We start from the raw sequence: 16,878 nt of genomic DNA on the forward strand, positions 1-16,878 counted from the left end.
CAACAAGAGATGAAGTGAGTAGGAAAGTGCCAGACGACAATAGAGAATAATAGCTCTAATAATGACCTGAGTTCGAGACGATCTTTTTGGGATCGTGGATAGCTCATACGGTAGAGTCACGCTCTCACCGGCCAGGCGGAGTTGTCGTACCAATAAGGTCGCGGGTTCAAACCCCAATCACCGCCGCGAAAAAAAAATAAATTATTCTCTATTGTCTTCTGGCACTTTCCTACTCACTTCATCTCTTATTGTTACCAACACAACATAAGTGCCTGCTCCAGTCACTTTTCTGAATTAAAATATAACCCAAATACAACTTTAAATCCAGGAAGTAAATTGCATTTTGTCGGTATCGGGAAGGGTATCGATTATAAAATCGCACCGTCACTCCTTGCCCTGCCCAGTAGCCAGTAATTCCAGGCAAACCCTTGTTTCCCAAGGAATTTATTAGAATTACGCCTTAGAATTAATATATGATATTATTATTTGTTTTTGTCGTATTTAGTATTAAACGGTGGGGATTTCGAAGACCTTAAAAATAAATAAAATCAAGGGATACATATGCCATGTTTTATTTGACTTCAAGTTTGTACAGAGCTGAATTGTGTAAAGTGAGGATAGTGAGTGGGCTGTGACTGTGGTCTGTGGTGGTTTCGATGTCTGAGACTGAGACTGAGTCAATAGTTTGAGGTTTTCCTGTTGTTTTTTCTCTCCCCTTTCTTTTGATGGAATCGATGACGATCAAGGGAACGTTTTGTGATTTTTAAGAAATTAAGGTGAGCAACTTCACATATTTACTCTTCATAAGTGGAATTGTTGGCTTTCGTTATTCAGACAAAAAAAAAAAAAAAAAAAAAAAGGGTGGCGTTTTTTATTTACATCACCGCCAACGGAGGTGCATAAAAACGGTGCGTTTTCGTACACCTCCAACGCATAATAAAAAATTTTAATTATGCGTTGGAGGTGTACAAAAACGCACCGTTTTTATGCACCTCCATTGGAGGTGTACGAAAACGCACCGTTTATATGCACCTCCGTTGGCGGTGATGTAAATTAATGAAAATGTTGCTGCATACGTCCATGAGGTTTAAATAGTTTTAGATTGTAGTTTGGCTGTCATTATCCCCAGACACCTGTCTGGAGATAATGAAAATTCGTTATCCCCAGACACCTGTCTGGGGATTACCAAATTTCGTTATTCCCAGACAGATATTTGAAACTCCGCTCTTTTAAACAATTATCCACAGTCCAGAATATGAAATGTTTCCAAATGCAACATAGAAATAAGGAAAGTTAATAAAATATCTATAAAAACATAAAATTAACCAACATTAAATCAGTTGTTACTACATATACACAATATGCGTCGACTTCGAAGTGGGTGTCATGGGCGAATGGTTTAGTCGTCTGTCCTGGAAGTTTTACCAGAAGCGACGATGCGGGTTCAAATCCTGGTTCCGCCACTTTTTTTTTTTTTCCATTCCGTCTTCCTTTTACAGAACGGTGCAAGGGATAAATGTCCCATCCATCCTCCCCCCACCTCTTTTTTTTTTTTTTAACTTTAACTCTCTCTCTCTCTCTCTCTCTCTCTCTCTCTCTCTCTCTCTCTCTCTCTCTCTCTCTCTCTCTCTCTCTTTCTCTCTTTCTTTGAGTTCCTTTCTAGTTTCTTGCAAATTGTCATATTCGTCCCCACTCCGATGTCTGGGGATAACGAATTCATATAAAAGCCGAGTGGACCTCTCGACTCACTCTCTTACCCTCTCTTCACCAGACACACACCAAACGCTCTTACTCTTACCCTACAGACATCAAACCTTCTCTTTACTCTTCTTCCTATCAACTATGCCTAGATTCAGGCCTATATCAAAAAGGTTACGAAGAGGGTGCTCAAGTTGGGAGAGTGAAGGGATTTCAAGAAGGCTGTGACCATTGCCAAGGTCACTAGCCGTACGATTGTTTACGGCTAGAGATCCCTACAGGAGGCTATTTTCACCGTACGATGATGATAGTGTGGGAAACTTTTTTCACCCTCCCGTAATATTATGGTGGACGATTTTCAGTGTACGGTGATAATAGTGTGGGAGACTTTGTTCATCGTATTGTAATATCTTGGTGGACGATTTTCACCATGCGGTGATAATAGTGTGGGAGACTTTTTTCACTGTCCCGTAATATTTTGGTGGACGATTTTCACAGTACGGTGATTATAATGTGGGAGACTTTTCACCGTACGAGTAATATCTATGTGGACGATTTTCATCGTATGGTGATAATAGTGTGGTAGTGGTAGACTTTTCACTGTCCCGTAATATTTTGGTGGACGATTTTCAGCGTACGGTGATAATAGTGTGGGAGACTTTTATCACCGTATGGTAATATTTTGGTGGACGATTTTTATCGTACAGTGATAATAGTGTGGGAGACTTTTTTCACCGTACGGTAATATCTTGGTGGACTATTTTCACAGTTCGGCGATAATGGTGTGGAAGGCTATATTCAGTGTACGGTGATAATAGTGTGGGACACGATTTTCATCTTACGGTGAAAATAGCCTGACACACTATTCACCGTATGGTGATAATGGAGTGGAAGGCTATATTCAGTGTACGTTGATAATAGTGTGGGAGACTATATTCACTATAACGGTGTGGCAGGCTATATTCACTGTACGGTGTTAATAGTGCGGGAGACTATTTTTACCGTACAGTAATATCTTGGTGGACGATTTTCACCGTACGGTGATAATGGTGTGGAAGGCTATATTCAGTGTACGGTGATAATAGTGTGGGAGACTACATATATCCATTATAATGGTGTGGAAAGCTATATTCATCGTATGGTGATAATAGTGTGGGAGACTATTTTCATCTTGCGGTGAAAATAGCCTGACACACTATTTTCACTGTACGGTAATAATGGTGTGGAAGGCTATATTATTCACTGTATGGTGATAATTAATAATAGTGGGGCCGACTGTTTTCACCGTACGGTAATATCTTGGTGATAATAGTGTGGGAGACTATTTTTACCGTACGGTAATATCTTGGTGATAATAGCGTGGGAGACTATTTTTACCGTACGGTAATATCTTGGTGATAATAGCGTGGGAGACTATTTTTACCGTACGGTAATATCTTGGTGATAATAGCGTGGGAGACTATTTTCACCGTACGGTAATATCTTAGTGATAATAGTGTGGGAGACTATTTTCACCGTACGGTAATATCTTGGTTGACAATTTTCACCATACGGTGATATATGTGGGAGACTTTTTTCACTATCCCGTAATATTTTGGTGGACGATTTTCAGCGTACGGTGATAATAGTGTAGGAGGCTTTTTTCACCGTACGGTAATATCTTGGTGGACGATTTTCACCGTACGGTGAAAATAGCCTGACACACTATTTTCACCGTACAGTGATAATGGTATCTTGGTAGTTAACAAACTTCACGGCGTTTGTCTGTGTTGAACCCATGACCTCAAGAAGTCGGGAATAGCGGCTCAAGATAGACATAGAGATTGAAATCACTATTTCTCGCGTTGTGAATAGCTCATACTCATACAGTAGAGCCACGCCCTTCCCCGGCCAGGTGTTGTTGTTGTACCAGAAAGGTCGCTTTCGAGACCCCATTGCCGCCACGAAATTGGAAAGCTTCATCGGTAACTGTAACCAATTCTGAATCCGCCATCCCGCCTGTATTATTATAGCTTTGGGAGGCCTTCCGAAAGCTCATCATGCCAAATATTCGCTCTTAAGAAAAAATACAACCTAGTACCTTTAACTACCCCTAATAGGAAAAAAAAACAAAACAAAAACAACCCTAGGACTGCTTTGCACTGCGTTTCAATACCTCACAAATCAAAATGGCAGCAGAGAATCAAAACAATGGTCAAATTAGGAAATTTTAAACTTTCACAAATCTATCAAGGTTTGTTCTATATGATGACAAATTGAATAAATAAACGTCTGACAAAAGGGGAGACCTTCCATAAGCTACTACATCCCAAGTATTATTGTTCTAGTAGGGGGTTTGAGAGGGGGGAAACTTTTTTTTTTTTAAGTCTCCCCCCATCCAAACCCCCTACACTAGAACTTCTAGTAGTGGGTTTTGGAGGGGGGAGACTTTAAAAAAAAAAGTTTCCCCCCTCCCAAACCCACTTCTAGAACAAGAATACTTGGGATGTAGTAGCTTATGGAAGGTCTCCCGACAAAAGATCCAAAGTGAAAATACAAATTGAAAGAAATGCTATAACGAGTAGCTTTCGGGAGGCCTCCCTTGTTCTCGGCAAACTTTTTCTTTTTAAAAAAAAACTGGTCTGCACGCAGGAAGGAAATGATGTCGGGTCGAATTCTAATGGTCTGGATGCAGAGGCACATACGTCACAGTTAGTATTCTGGCTTCTGATTGGCTAATACCGTGCGGTGAAAATAGTCAGTCCGAGAAAAAAAAATGTCCACAATGGGAATCGAACCCAGTACCTTCAAGGTTAATAATAATAATGATAATAATAATAATAATAATAATAATAATAATAATAATAATAATAATAATAATAGTAATAATGATAATAATAGTATAGGCTGCGGCTATTTGGACTCGAGCCTGAATAGTTTCCCTTGGTTCTTCGGACTTAACTCCACTACGTATGTGCAATCAAGTTAGTCTCCTTTGGCAGTATAGGGCCCTAGTTTTTTTTTGTTGGTGTTTTTGTTTTTCATGTTTGTTGGTGTTTTTTAAAGTTTGTTTTCGTCTTTGTTTTAGTTTTTTAAATTAGAGCTTGTTGTTTGTTTTTAAGGGTTTTACAGCGCTAACATTTAGGCCAATAAAAGGAAGAAAATTGGATTGTAAAAACATTCTAGATGTACAAGGAAAAGTAAGACAAATGATTCCAAGAGCACACTATCAGTGTACTTAGTTTGAGATCACCTAAAAGTCTTAACGAAACACCAGCACAATACCCACTTAGAAGAGGAATTCACTCAAATATTTACAAATCATATGTTAAATATGAAAGCAATAACAGTGTTATGACATAGAGATGATTTCACAAGGAAAAATATATTATCTCCCAAAACTATATACATTTGACTGTTTCCCTCCCAGCCAAGGACTCTGGTCAGGACAAAGCCAAGTAATCTCATTTCAAGACAATGGCAGAAAGCATTTGAAAAACAGACAGATACAGGGGGATAGAAGACATAGCAAGGACCTCCCTGCCCACTATTGGAGTTCGGGAACACAACACAGTAAATTAGAGCGAATATCTTTTGTCACCTTCTAGATCGTAATTCTAGGTATTGGTCAGAAAATTTTGCCCTGGCAATTGACATTACCTTTTGGCTTAGAGTTAGAGCCTATTGTATCAATAAGATGCAAGGTTTTGACATTTTGCAGTGGTGTCAACCCTACTTAGAAAATACCTATTCTTACGCATTTATTTTGTTCATTGTGTATATTTTGCTCAGGAGTGTATGTATTAATTTTTTTTATTATTTAAGCTTTTAAAAAAACTCTTGATTCTGTTAGTTGACCTGGAGTTCAATAACCAGGCGAGATCGGATATGGTAAATTGTCGATATAAGCGTGATGTCGATATATCAGTCATTCCAAAAAATGAAAGGGAACAAATGAGAAAATTCCAGAAAGTAATAAGGGACGTCATTCTTGATGGGTTGGTGGCCTTTAAAAGGGCTGATTTTGAATTTATGACGGCTTACTTTATATGATTCATCCGTGAAATAAAGCAAACCCCCTGACTATCATCATTATCCCCAAAATAGTGGTTAAAATGAACATATAATTATGATAGAAACAAAAGAAGATCAAGTTAACAGGGAGGTGGGTGGTGAAATTGTTAATGAAGGGTGGACTTGGACCGATTTGCTGATTAACAAGTGACTTACTAGTTGAAAAAAAGGCGGAATTTCCATCTTGACATTTCCAATGTCTTGACATTGATATATTATGATGGTTTCAAGTCGTGCCGCTGTTAATTCGAATTCTTACTGAGGCTTAAAATGATGATGGCGTATTATTGTGATTGTCAAACTAGCTGCTTCTTGGCTTGCATTACTCGATTATTTTATTATAACTCGTTCTACATGTTACATGTTGCTGTTGGCCAGGGACCCTTTGTAAAGCGCTGTGAGCACGTTTAGTGGATGTTGCGCTATATATAAAAGCTCGAGTTTTAAGTTTTACTCGATTGTTTTGAATTTGACTGTACACATTTTCCCTCTCACATTGTCTATTCAAAGTATTTTTGATCATCATCTGAAATTTTGTTTACTGATGACTTAAGGCAAGTTAAGTATATTACTATTACTTAACCAGTTTTTGTGTTTGTGTAATTGTTCGATATATTTCTTTTTTCTTTTGACATTCCAGATTTAAAATGAAATGTGACAAGAATTGTTGCCATTTGTCCGTCTTACTAGGAGCTTTCCTTCTTTTATCAGGTATGTGATATAATTGAATGACTATTCACTCTATCCGCCAAACCTCGACAAAACAACTTTTAACAACCAGGTCATAGAATTTCTAACTAGGGTTATCCTCATAGTTATGCACACAAGATTATGACTGTGCAATATTATCTTATAGATTTAAGACCTAAACCCCTTGACTTGACAAAGTGTATTTTGCATTAAAAGTTGGGAAATTGAAAACTTTTTATCTACTACTACTACTACTACTACTACTACTACTACTACTACTACTACTACTGCTGCTGCTGCTGCTGCTGCTGCTGCTGCTGCTGCTGCTGCTGCTGCTGCTACTACTACTACTACTGCTACTACTACTACTACTACTACTACGACTACGACTACTACTACTACTACTACTACTACTAATAATGATAATAATAATAATAATAATAATAATGATGGTATGATGATAATTAAAGTGACAAGTATCCACTTAATGTGCTCAAAGAGCTTTATAAGGGACCCAAACCAACAGCAGCACTTAACATGTGGGATGAGAGATGATGTCTTTTAGGGGCCGTTGCAATTTTATTTTTTCGAAAGGTACAATTCTATTATTAATGGCCAGGTAATCATTTTACTCTTAAGTACGGTGAGAGATTGTAAGTGAAAAGTATTTTCCACGGACTTAACTTCGCATTGATGACAATAGCACTCAAATTGGTACCAACAGGTCCTATGGCGAGTGTCGTATTACATGTCCACAGACACAACTACTTTTCAACAGCTTAAAAATACATATCACCTGAATATGACAATTTCGTCTTTGGTTTTTGTAATTCTGTTTTATTTGTCCTCTGGCTCTTATGTTTTTTCTATTTTTACGTTTTATAGCCTAACATATATTTTTTTCTTCGAAAAATTATTTGACAGGTTTCTGCATGGGGCAGATTCCAGTACTGACAATGCAACCATTCACATCCAATGCATCATGTCCTGTTAATAAAGTGGATTACATTGAAAGTGAAGTTACGGTTGACATGACTGGTGTAGATGGGAGTTTGTGGTTGAAAAGCATAAGCATTAAAGATTCAAATGCCCGGGATGTAAGTAGTTTTCTGATTTATTTTCTTCCTCTTAGTTTTTCTTCTTCTTCTTCTTCTTCTTCTTCTTCTTCTTCTTCTTCTTCTTCTTCTTCTTCTTCTTCTTCTTCTTCTTCTTCTTCTTCTTCTTCTTCTTCTTCTTCTTCTTCTTCTCCTCCTCCTCCTCCTCCTCCTCCTCCTCCTCCTCCTCCTCCTCCTCCTCCTCCTCCTCCTCCTCCTCCTCCTCCTCCTCCTCCTCCTCCTCCTCCTCCTCCTCTTCTCCTCCTCCTCCTCCTCCTCCTCCTCCTCCTCCTCCTCCTCCTCCTCCTCCTCCTCCTCCTCCTCCTCCTCCTCCTCCTACTTCTTCCTCTTCTTCTTCTTCTTCTTCTTCTTCTTCTTCTTCTTCTTCTTCTTCTTCTCCTTTTTCTAATTCTACTTTTCCTTTTTTTTCCGCCTTTTGACTTTGCATGGACCACACACGACCATTTACTGGTGCTGTATTACTTGAATGTGTTGCAAGCACCGTAATACCCTTAAAAACAACAACAAACAAACCATCCAAGGTCAGGAAAGTCAAGTACAAGTCTTCTGGGACTTGTTTTGTTTATACTCGTGACACCATCCATTTTGCGTCTGAGAGTAAAATCCAGCACCAGATAATTGTCTCCCAGACATTATTGGGCCCCATTATTTAGATGTTGCTGCCAGTGTTCACGATAGTATATGCATGGACTTGCAAAGCTTTGCATCTACCTTCTCTATGTTTATGATTCTACCCCATGCTGCAGCTCAAAAGTCTGCAGTGGAATAAGCCTAATGCCTGGGCATAAGTTCTCACATGCGTCTGATCGGCACCTCTAGTTGTTCCAGCCAGCTTCCTCAGAAGAATGTTGTCTTTCTCTATATTCACAGTCCTGAATTGTTGAGTACCCATAAGGATGTGAGGATGAATAAAATTGGTCACTGTTGGATATATAATTGCTGTTAAGTAAATTTTAAAATATGACCATAAGGGTGTAACAGCCAACCTTAGTGAAAAATGCATTTTTACATTCATTATACGCTTTCTGCTGAAGATCTTAGCTATATTAAAATTTTTGTGCTAAACAGTTTTATAATTCATACACTCTTTTAGTTTACTTCAACACTTTGATTTGTTATTTGACCTGAAGTTCATGCTGGTTACTCAATAAAATATGATCTGGCTGGGTTATATCTGATTTATATGTTGATTATGGAAGTTGATACTATTTATTTTGTCCATGAAGAGTGATAGGCTCTCCAGGAACATCTCTGAACCTTTTCACACGCCACATTCCAGTGGGTCATTCCAACATGTCAAGCACAATGTGTGCGCTGATTTTCATTTTGAGATATGTCGAAGTCAAAGGGCGGTGATGTTGATGACTTGTTAGCTGTTTACATTGTTTTGTTCTTGAAAAAGAATACATTAAAAAAACATAGGGTGTTTGTGTATCAGATAATTAAAGTCATCGAATAACATATTTTCTATAATACGCAATTAAAACGGATGTGTATATCTAGGGTTTGCTAATTTTGATGCCCTGGTTCCAATATGTAATCAGATTTAAAAGCGGTCAACTATTACCAATTTTAGAAAGATGATTTTGTTCAATTTACGTGAGTTCAAATTACTGCAGTGGCGCGATGAAGTCTGTTTCCGAATCGCAGAAAAAAAATTCAAGCTTGTCTGATTTCAACTTGATTCTGATTTCCCAACGGTTTTTCTCCTCCATACTTGCAGTTTACAACGACATCATTCCATTTAGACACTGAACGCCATTTCAGAATGTATGTCTTGAGGGCCTTTAGATTTATACATGAATTTCAATATCGATTATAATATTGCTAGTTTGGTTTTGTTGCCCATCATCAGAATTCGAGCACGTTGTGGATTTCAGGATTGTACGCATTTTTTTTTCCAGATCTTACTAATATTGGTTTTGATGATGATGATGATGATGATGATGATGATATTAATGATAAGAATGATAATGACAGTAATGATAATAATAATAATAATAATAATAATAATAATAATAATAATAATAATAATAATAATAATAATAATAATAATAATAATAATAATACTAATAATAATAATAATAATAATAATATTAATGATAATGATAATAATAATAATAATAATAATAATTATAATAATAATAATAATAATAATAATAATAATAATAATAATAATAATAATAATAATAATAATAATAATGAATGAATGAATATGAATGCACAGTCTCAATGGACGCTTGCTGTGAATTTGTGCGTCACTTTGAGTTTGTCAGTCTGTTTCTATTATCCAGTTAGTAATCTGCCTTCATAAATCTCTGTCTAGTGCAAGTGATCTTAGCTTTAGAATGTCATCATGTGTGTTAAGGTCCTGAGGCAGTTGAATTTTTCCTTGTGTTGTTGAAATCTGTTCTTCGGTTGTTGTTTCTAAATGTATTTGATATTTTTTGAGATCTTGATTCACTGTTCTTGGAAGTGAAGTTGGTGTACGCCCTCTGTATTTGGCTCCTTGTTTGAAGTAATCATTCATTGAGGTTTGTGCTAGAATATTTTTATCTCGTTGGAACATGTGTCTGAACAGTTTCCATGTTTGTTTCTTTATACGTGTACTGACTGGTTGTACTCTGCATCTGTCATATACCTCATTACTAATTTTGTCTGGCCAATGTACCCCAATAACTCGTCTCAGTTGTTTGCAATGAAGGAGGGTGTCCAAATTCTTTTTTGTAAGACCCCACGTACCACAGTTGTACATAAGGATTGGCAGCACTAGCGCTTTGTAAAGGCGTATTCTTTTATTTTCATTAATGATGTTCGTCCTGTTCCAAACGTGTAGTTCTCTGAATGCAGTTTGAGCTAGCATTTTTCTCTGTTTGATGTCTTCATTCTCATTCATCAAGTTTCCGAGATTTCTTACACTTTTCCATTCCGCTTGTTTCTCGTTAACCACTGTAATTTCTGTTTTGGATTCGTTGACCTTTAGATTCCAATGTCTCAGAGTATTTGATATTATTGGTATCCACGTGCTGCTTCACCAGGTCTGCTGTATCAAATATGATATCAACATCTTCTGCGGAAATCAGTTCGTGGGTGAGGATTTGAGGAATCGGGAGTTTTTGTCTTAATTCTTTTAGTGCTGCTTCCAAATATACGATAAAAAGGATTGGGCTCAGACTTTTTCCAGCAATGTTAATAGTGAAACTGTCTCCACACCAGATGTAAATGTCGTTTTGTTTGCGAGCAGTGACCTTATTAGTCGGATATGATCTTTTTTCGAGAAATGAATTTAGTACCTTCAAATGTTTTGATCTGCAGATTGTATCAAAGGTAGAGCTCATGTCAATGCCCAATATAGCTCACTCTTCTTTGTATTTTTCAGTTCTGGCTTTCAACCACCTATGACCCCATACAATGTCACTGGTACTCCTATCTTTTCTGAATCCGCTCTGTGTCATTGACAGATATTCCTCCACCTTTGATCTTATTCTGTTGAGTGTTAATACGCTGAGCACTTTTCTAAGTGTTGAAAGAAGAACAATTGGTCTTAGATTTTCTAGTGGTCCTTTTTTCTTGTTTGGTTTATTCAACAAAATTAGTTTACCGGAGCCGAGATCAAGATATGTTTTATGTTCGAACATTCCATTAAACATATTGGCAATGGCGACGAGGTGTGGTTCAGTTAGACATTTTAGCTCCTCTGCTTTGATGGTGTCAATTCCCGAGGCCTTATGGTTAAGTTGGTAAATAGCTGTACTAACCTCAAGATCGGTTATTGGTTTTTCCAGTCTTGATTCGGGGTATTCAAATGGTTTTATCTGTTGGTCCCCTTTGTACTTATTCTCGAAGAAGTTTTTAACTCTTTCAACTATTTTTTTGTCATCACAGATTACTTTACCCTCATCATCAGATATTATAAGACGACTTTTTTGTTTCTTTTAAATGTTTTTAACAGCTTTGAATATTTTCATGCTGTCTGGGGCTGTTTCTATTTCCATTGCTATGTTGTCGATTTTGCCTTTATAATTGACAATAGATTGTTCTTTGATTTTATGCATCACTTGATTTCTCTGTGTTTTCCATTCTCGTTTTAGTTCTTCATCGTGGTAACTTGTTTTTCTGAAAGTTGTTGGAGGATTGGACAGAAGCTCCTTTTTAAATTTTTGTCTATGGAAGAGTTTCGTTTCTGACCGAAATGATAGTGTAGATCAATTTCTGGTGTTGTAGGACAGGTTCTGTTTCTGCATTGATATGTATAAGCTCAAGTTTGTTTGTCAGTTTGTTTTTGAATGCATTACGTATATCTTCATCTTTTATAAATATAAATGCAAAGGTGAATAATAATAATAATAATAATAATAATAATAATAATAATAATAATAATAATAATAGAATGGCATTGTACAAAGGCAGCGATACCGTTATATAAACAAACATATTGACTACTACATCAATAAGATGTTATTATTTCCCTGGCTTTGATGTGACATATGGAAAATACTAACCATTACGTTATTCGTAGCTTGTAAACGCATGGTGGTTTTGTAGTTTTAAGTCAAATAGTCTGTGTGTGAGAAGTTGAATAAGTTGATTAGCTTTGATTTGAGTTGATAGATAAAAGCGAAAGATAACGCCTTGCTTAATTAATCGCCTTGCTTAATTAATCACTGGACGAATAGAGCTCCCTTCTGGTATAAAACGGTAATAACGGCTGATCGGTCCACTGGAAATGCCTTTTTATTGAGGGTCATGTCAATTATTGTACTCGTCACTTCCTTGCTTCCAGTTTGAAAGTGTGTCGTAATTTTTGGGGGATCAGACAGATAGAAAATGTTAATAAACTAGCTAATTTTCAGATCAGAAAGTAGTCTGCTTCTCCCTGTAGAACACACGCACACACACACACACACATATATATATATATATATATATATATATATATATATATATATATATATATATATATATATATATATATATATATATATATATATATATATATATATATATATATATATATATATATATATATATATATATATAATCGTCATTGAAATGAACTTAGCAAATTGGAGGTTATTTGATCTCTGGTATGTTAAAATTAGAAGGGTTGCTGGTTAGAGTGATATGCGTAATAATTGTCGTTTTACTTCAGTTTTTGATTTCTACATAATTAATTGCTAATTTACATTATTTTGTTACACTTACTTAAACCAAGAAAATTTGATATAAACTGTCAACGAGATTTTTAGATTCTTAATAATAATTAGTCTTAATAATTCTTCTTGATAATTATAGCTCTATATGTTGTTAGGTTATTGAAATATTGTCAAGATGCAACATGGGATAAAATTTGATTAATTATTGACCTGCCACTGAAATTTAAATGTGCATTCAAATGAGATGAAAATTCACAAGTCGGCATTAAAACTTGATATACCACTACCACATTCCTACTAGCTATTGTAAACAGCATTCCGAGCTGGTGTCCATGTGCCCATTCTTCCGCAAGTAGTGAATGTGTTTCTTTCGCATGTTAGAATGATAAAAACTGACCAACTATTGACGCTGGGGGAACACAAACCAACTATCCCTAATATTTCATCACATTCATCGGAAATGCTTCAGTTATAGAAATTAAAACGATTTGCTAACATCTACCCTAATTCTCACCTTTCTAGGGATTGTCAATGCTCTTTTATTCATCCTGGCTGAGCATTGAAAACACAGGTCTCGTTTCCCAACATGATAAGTCGGAATAAACTTTTAAAAAGAAAAGACTGTATTATTTTAAACAGGCTCAAGCTGAAAGGCCTCAGACATCTTGGAGAAACTCATAAAGTCAGAATTGTGTGGAAGCTTTTTGATTTCAGGCACATCACCATGGCTTTTTGACATACTTTGTCTGTGACATTCTGTCTCTTGTCAAATAATGTGTACTTGCTTTGTAACAGCACAGCCACAGATTCTAAAGGCGTATGACAATGATCTGTAATATGTTCAAATTTGGAACCCATTTCTCTTATTTTTTTAAAAACCTGGTACAAGAGTTAAGAGCTCTTAAGAAGCTATTATCATTTAAGTGTTCGTTTTACTCATCCACAGATGATACAAGCAAATTTTGGTCCGACCGTTTGTAACCCTGTACCAAATAATTTTTTTCATTGTTATAAACAAGTTGGAGACATATACCACTTCAAATATCGCCTCGATTCACAAGACAGTTACAGTGGTCTTGACTTCTCTGCAGTCATTTTGGATAAAGCGTTTAAACCTGTAAGGAGTAATTGGCAGACCTATCCAGTCACGAAAGGTATTTGCATTCAAATTAATTTCACTTTTCTTTATTTTTCTTTAATTATTCATCATACTTTTATCTTTCCATATTTATTAATTTAATCACAAGTGAAGAACAATGCTATTGTCAACATGTGTTTTATATATACATATAGTTCCAGAGACGTAGACAGATTGTACTGGATTTAATTCCTATCTTGTGTCAAACTAGTCCTTGTTTAAAAAACTAGTAAAGTAAATGTAAAAAGTAAAATTCCATATATACATTCCAAGGGGAAATTTTCTGAGGGTCTATTCCAAGGGAATACCGGTATAACCCATGCAGTGCTGCAAAGTGACCTAGACAAGGTGACTTGCATTAAGGCCACACAGTGCAAACTTTGTACCTTCCATTATCGTCATCATCGTTGTCGTCATCATCATTGTTGTCGACATCATCATCCAAACCACAATGATGAGTAACTGATACAGATGTGTCACAAAACTTGGCGTAGCGCAAATGGATGGCAAACATTAAAATTAGTAGAGATTAGTTTGTTATTCAGATTCTTTTTATTGACCCTAATTAAGTTTTTTGTTTGTATTTAAATTAATTCTAAAAATTCAGATTTTCATTTTCTTTTATTGGCTTTAATCACACGATATTCAGAGCTCCAGATTTAGACATTTTATAGTTTTGAAAATTGATGGAACGTTATAAATCAATACAACATTGGATCTGTTTACACGATTGAAATCACTTTACTTTTCTTTACTTTTTAAAGATGATATGCCAGTTCCTTAAATGCCAATTCCTCATGGTTTGTCCTCACTCATCGCTTCACAATGTTAATGACTACTCTATTTTGACATTTCAGATGGGCAACTCCAGTATCTCACCATCAATGGGGAAACAAAGAGTTGGCGAAAGGGAGCTCAAAAGTATACTGTCAACACTGGTGAAGAATTGGATATAACTTACAATGTCACTGGAATAAGCCATACAGCCAGCCATCAAATCAGCATCCTGAAATCGGACAAAACGGAGTTAATTTCTTCTAGTTCAGATTTTGAAATTAGCTATAATGGATACGATCCTTCAGGAGGCAAGATTTCTGTGTCCTATGTTGCTGACAGTTGTGATCAAACCACTGAGGTTGAGGTGAAAGGTAAGCTCAGAATTTGCTTTTCTTTACTGTCTTTCTATCATTTTTTCAAAACATCAAACTGGACTTTTTCAAATGTAACCAACCTTCTCGATTGGCATTATGTCAGGGTGAATTGTATTTGTGCTGAATATTGGATTGAAAGTATAAATCACCATAACGACAAAATTTTAGCTACTGGTCATGAAAAGACTGGAATTTTATTCATTGTAACAAATAAGAAGGGTTTCACATATGATTCATAATTTATACTTAGAATTCAGTTTTCTGCATCTTGTTCAAACCACATTCATACTATTTTAAGATGGTTGGTCACCAATGATAATTTCTCCCATTATGTATAACTGCAGGCCAACCCGTTGCCATGATGGGGAGTCTTTTGACCTCCCAGATTCGACTAGGGGAGGCCACTCTTGTCCGATCTATCCATTATTATTTATGGCCACTTTGCATGTTGTGTTTTGTGTTTATCTTGAATTATAACGATTTTCTACCTAGTCCACGAATTTGTTTTATATGTCTTAAGAAAAGCCGTCATATTATGGGTATATTTTATCTTTTTTATTTTAAATCATCTCTTTCTCTCTCTCTCTCTCTCTCTCTCTCTCTCTCTCTCTCTCTCTCTCTCTCTCTCTCTTTTCTTCTCTCTCTCTCTTTCTCTCTCTCTCTCTCTCTCTCTCTCTCTCTCTCTCTCTCTCTCTCTCTCTCTCTCTCTCTCTCTCTCTCTCTCTCTCTCTCTCTCTCTCTCTCTCTCTCACTCTCTCTCTCTCTTTCTCTCTTGTCATCTCTTTCTTTCTATCTCACGTCACTATCATGCATGTATGCAATTGTTAGATGTTAATATAAACTTTGTAACAATATCAATTTGTCCCTTTTGTTGCAAGCTGTATATCTTTATGGCAGTCCCAGGTTAGGACTAGAGACACTGATAGATGGCACAGGATTCAACTCGTTCCCGATATGAACTAGTCTCCTTGTTCCACTTATTGTCTCAAGCATATATCAAAAAAAAAAAATGTTTATATCTTTGATTATCTCTCTATATTATCTTCTGGTAAAATGACCGTAAATTGAAGCGTGTGGTAAAATACATTAAAACAAACCAGGGTTTAGAGAAGTATTCAATCATATAAATATAATATCTGTAAAGTCCTGAACATTTAATGTTTTTTTAGAACTGGAAAATTAGATGAAATTTCATTTTTGCCGCTCATTGACAATTATTACTTTAATTTTTCCATTTGGCCGGACCTTTTTAAAATCTCAAATTAATACGGTTAAATTAAAATATCCTTAAATTGTTAAAATGAGAATGATAATGATGATGATGATAATAATAGTAATAATAATAATAATAATAATAATAATAATAATAATAATAATAATAATAATAATTATAATAATAATAATAATAATAATAATAATATAATGACGACGATGGCGACGACGATGACGATGGCGATGACGACGATAATGATAATGATGAAGAAGAAGAATTGCGGTCACCATTTTTACCAATGTTTCGCGACATTTAATGGTCTTGAACCAAAAAAAAACACAACCAAAAACAAAAAATCAACCCAAAATAAACAGAAAACAAAACAATCAAAAAACAACCCCCCCCCCCCCAAAAAAAAAAAAACAAAAAAAAAAACAATAACAAAAAAGAAAAACAATACCAAAAATAAAAAACCAAAAACCCCAAAAGTTAAAAAAAAAAATCACAAAAAAAAAAATAATAAATAAATAAAAAAGGGGCAAAAAAAATTAATAAAATCGATCATTTCCATGTGTTATTTGTATTGAAGTTAAATCGGGTTACCTTTTTAATTTTACATTGCCTACCTTTGGGTTGTGATTAGAATGTCAATTATCTTGGTTCC

General features: G+C 35.7%; 1 protein-coding gene across 3 annotated transcripts in view; it reads left to right on the top strand.

Annotated features, from left to right (window-relative positions):
- The first annotated feature begins 393 nt into the window (after nt 1-393).
- The window catches only part of LOC144959448 (uncharacterized), a 115,067-nt gene continuing 98,582 nt past the window's right edge, over nt 394-16,878 (top strand). For 2 of the 3 annotated variants that reach the window (XM_078892039.1, XM_078892040.1), the window contains exons 1-5: nt 401-776; nt 6,392-6,462; nt 7,366-7,538; nt 13,659-13,866; nt 14,708-14,998. In XM_078892039.1, coding sequence (XP_078748165.1) covers nt 6,399-6,462; nt 7,366-7,538; nt 13,659-13,866; nt 14,708-14,998 — 736 coding nt within the window. In that variant the 5' untranslated portion in view covers nt 401-776; nt 6,392-6,398. Of the gene's footprint in view, nt 777-6,391; nt 6,463-7,365; nt 7,539-13,658; nt 13,867-14,707; nt 14,999-16,878 lie in introns of all 3 variants that reach the window. The other variant, XR_013642626.1, reaches the window with a different exon arrangement.

Source organism: Berghia stephanieae, chromosome 14 (assembly GCF_034508935.2).
Source record: "Berghia stephanieae isolate SIO BIC M18660-M18661 chromosome 14, UCSD_Bste_1.3, whole genome shotgun sequence".
NCBI classification, from domain to species: Eukaryota; Metazoa; Mollusca; class Gastropoda; order Nudibranchia; family Aeolidiidae; genus Berghia; species Berghia stephanieae.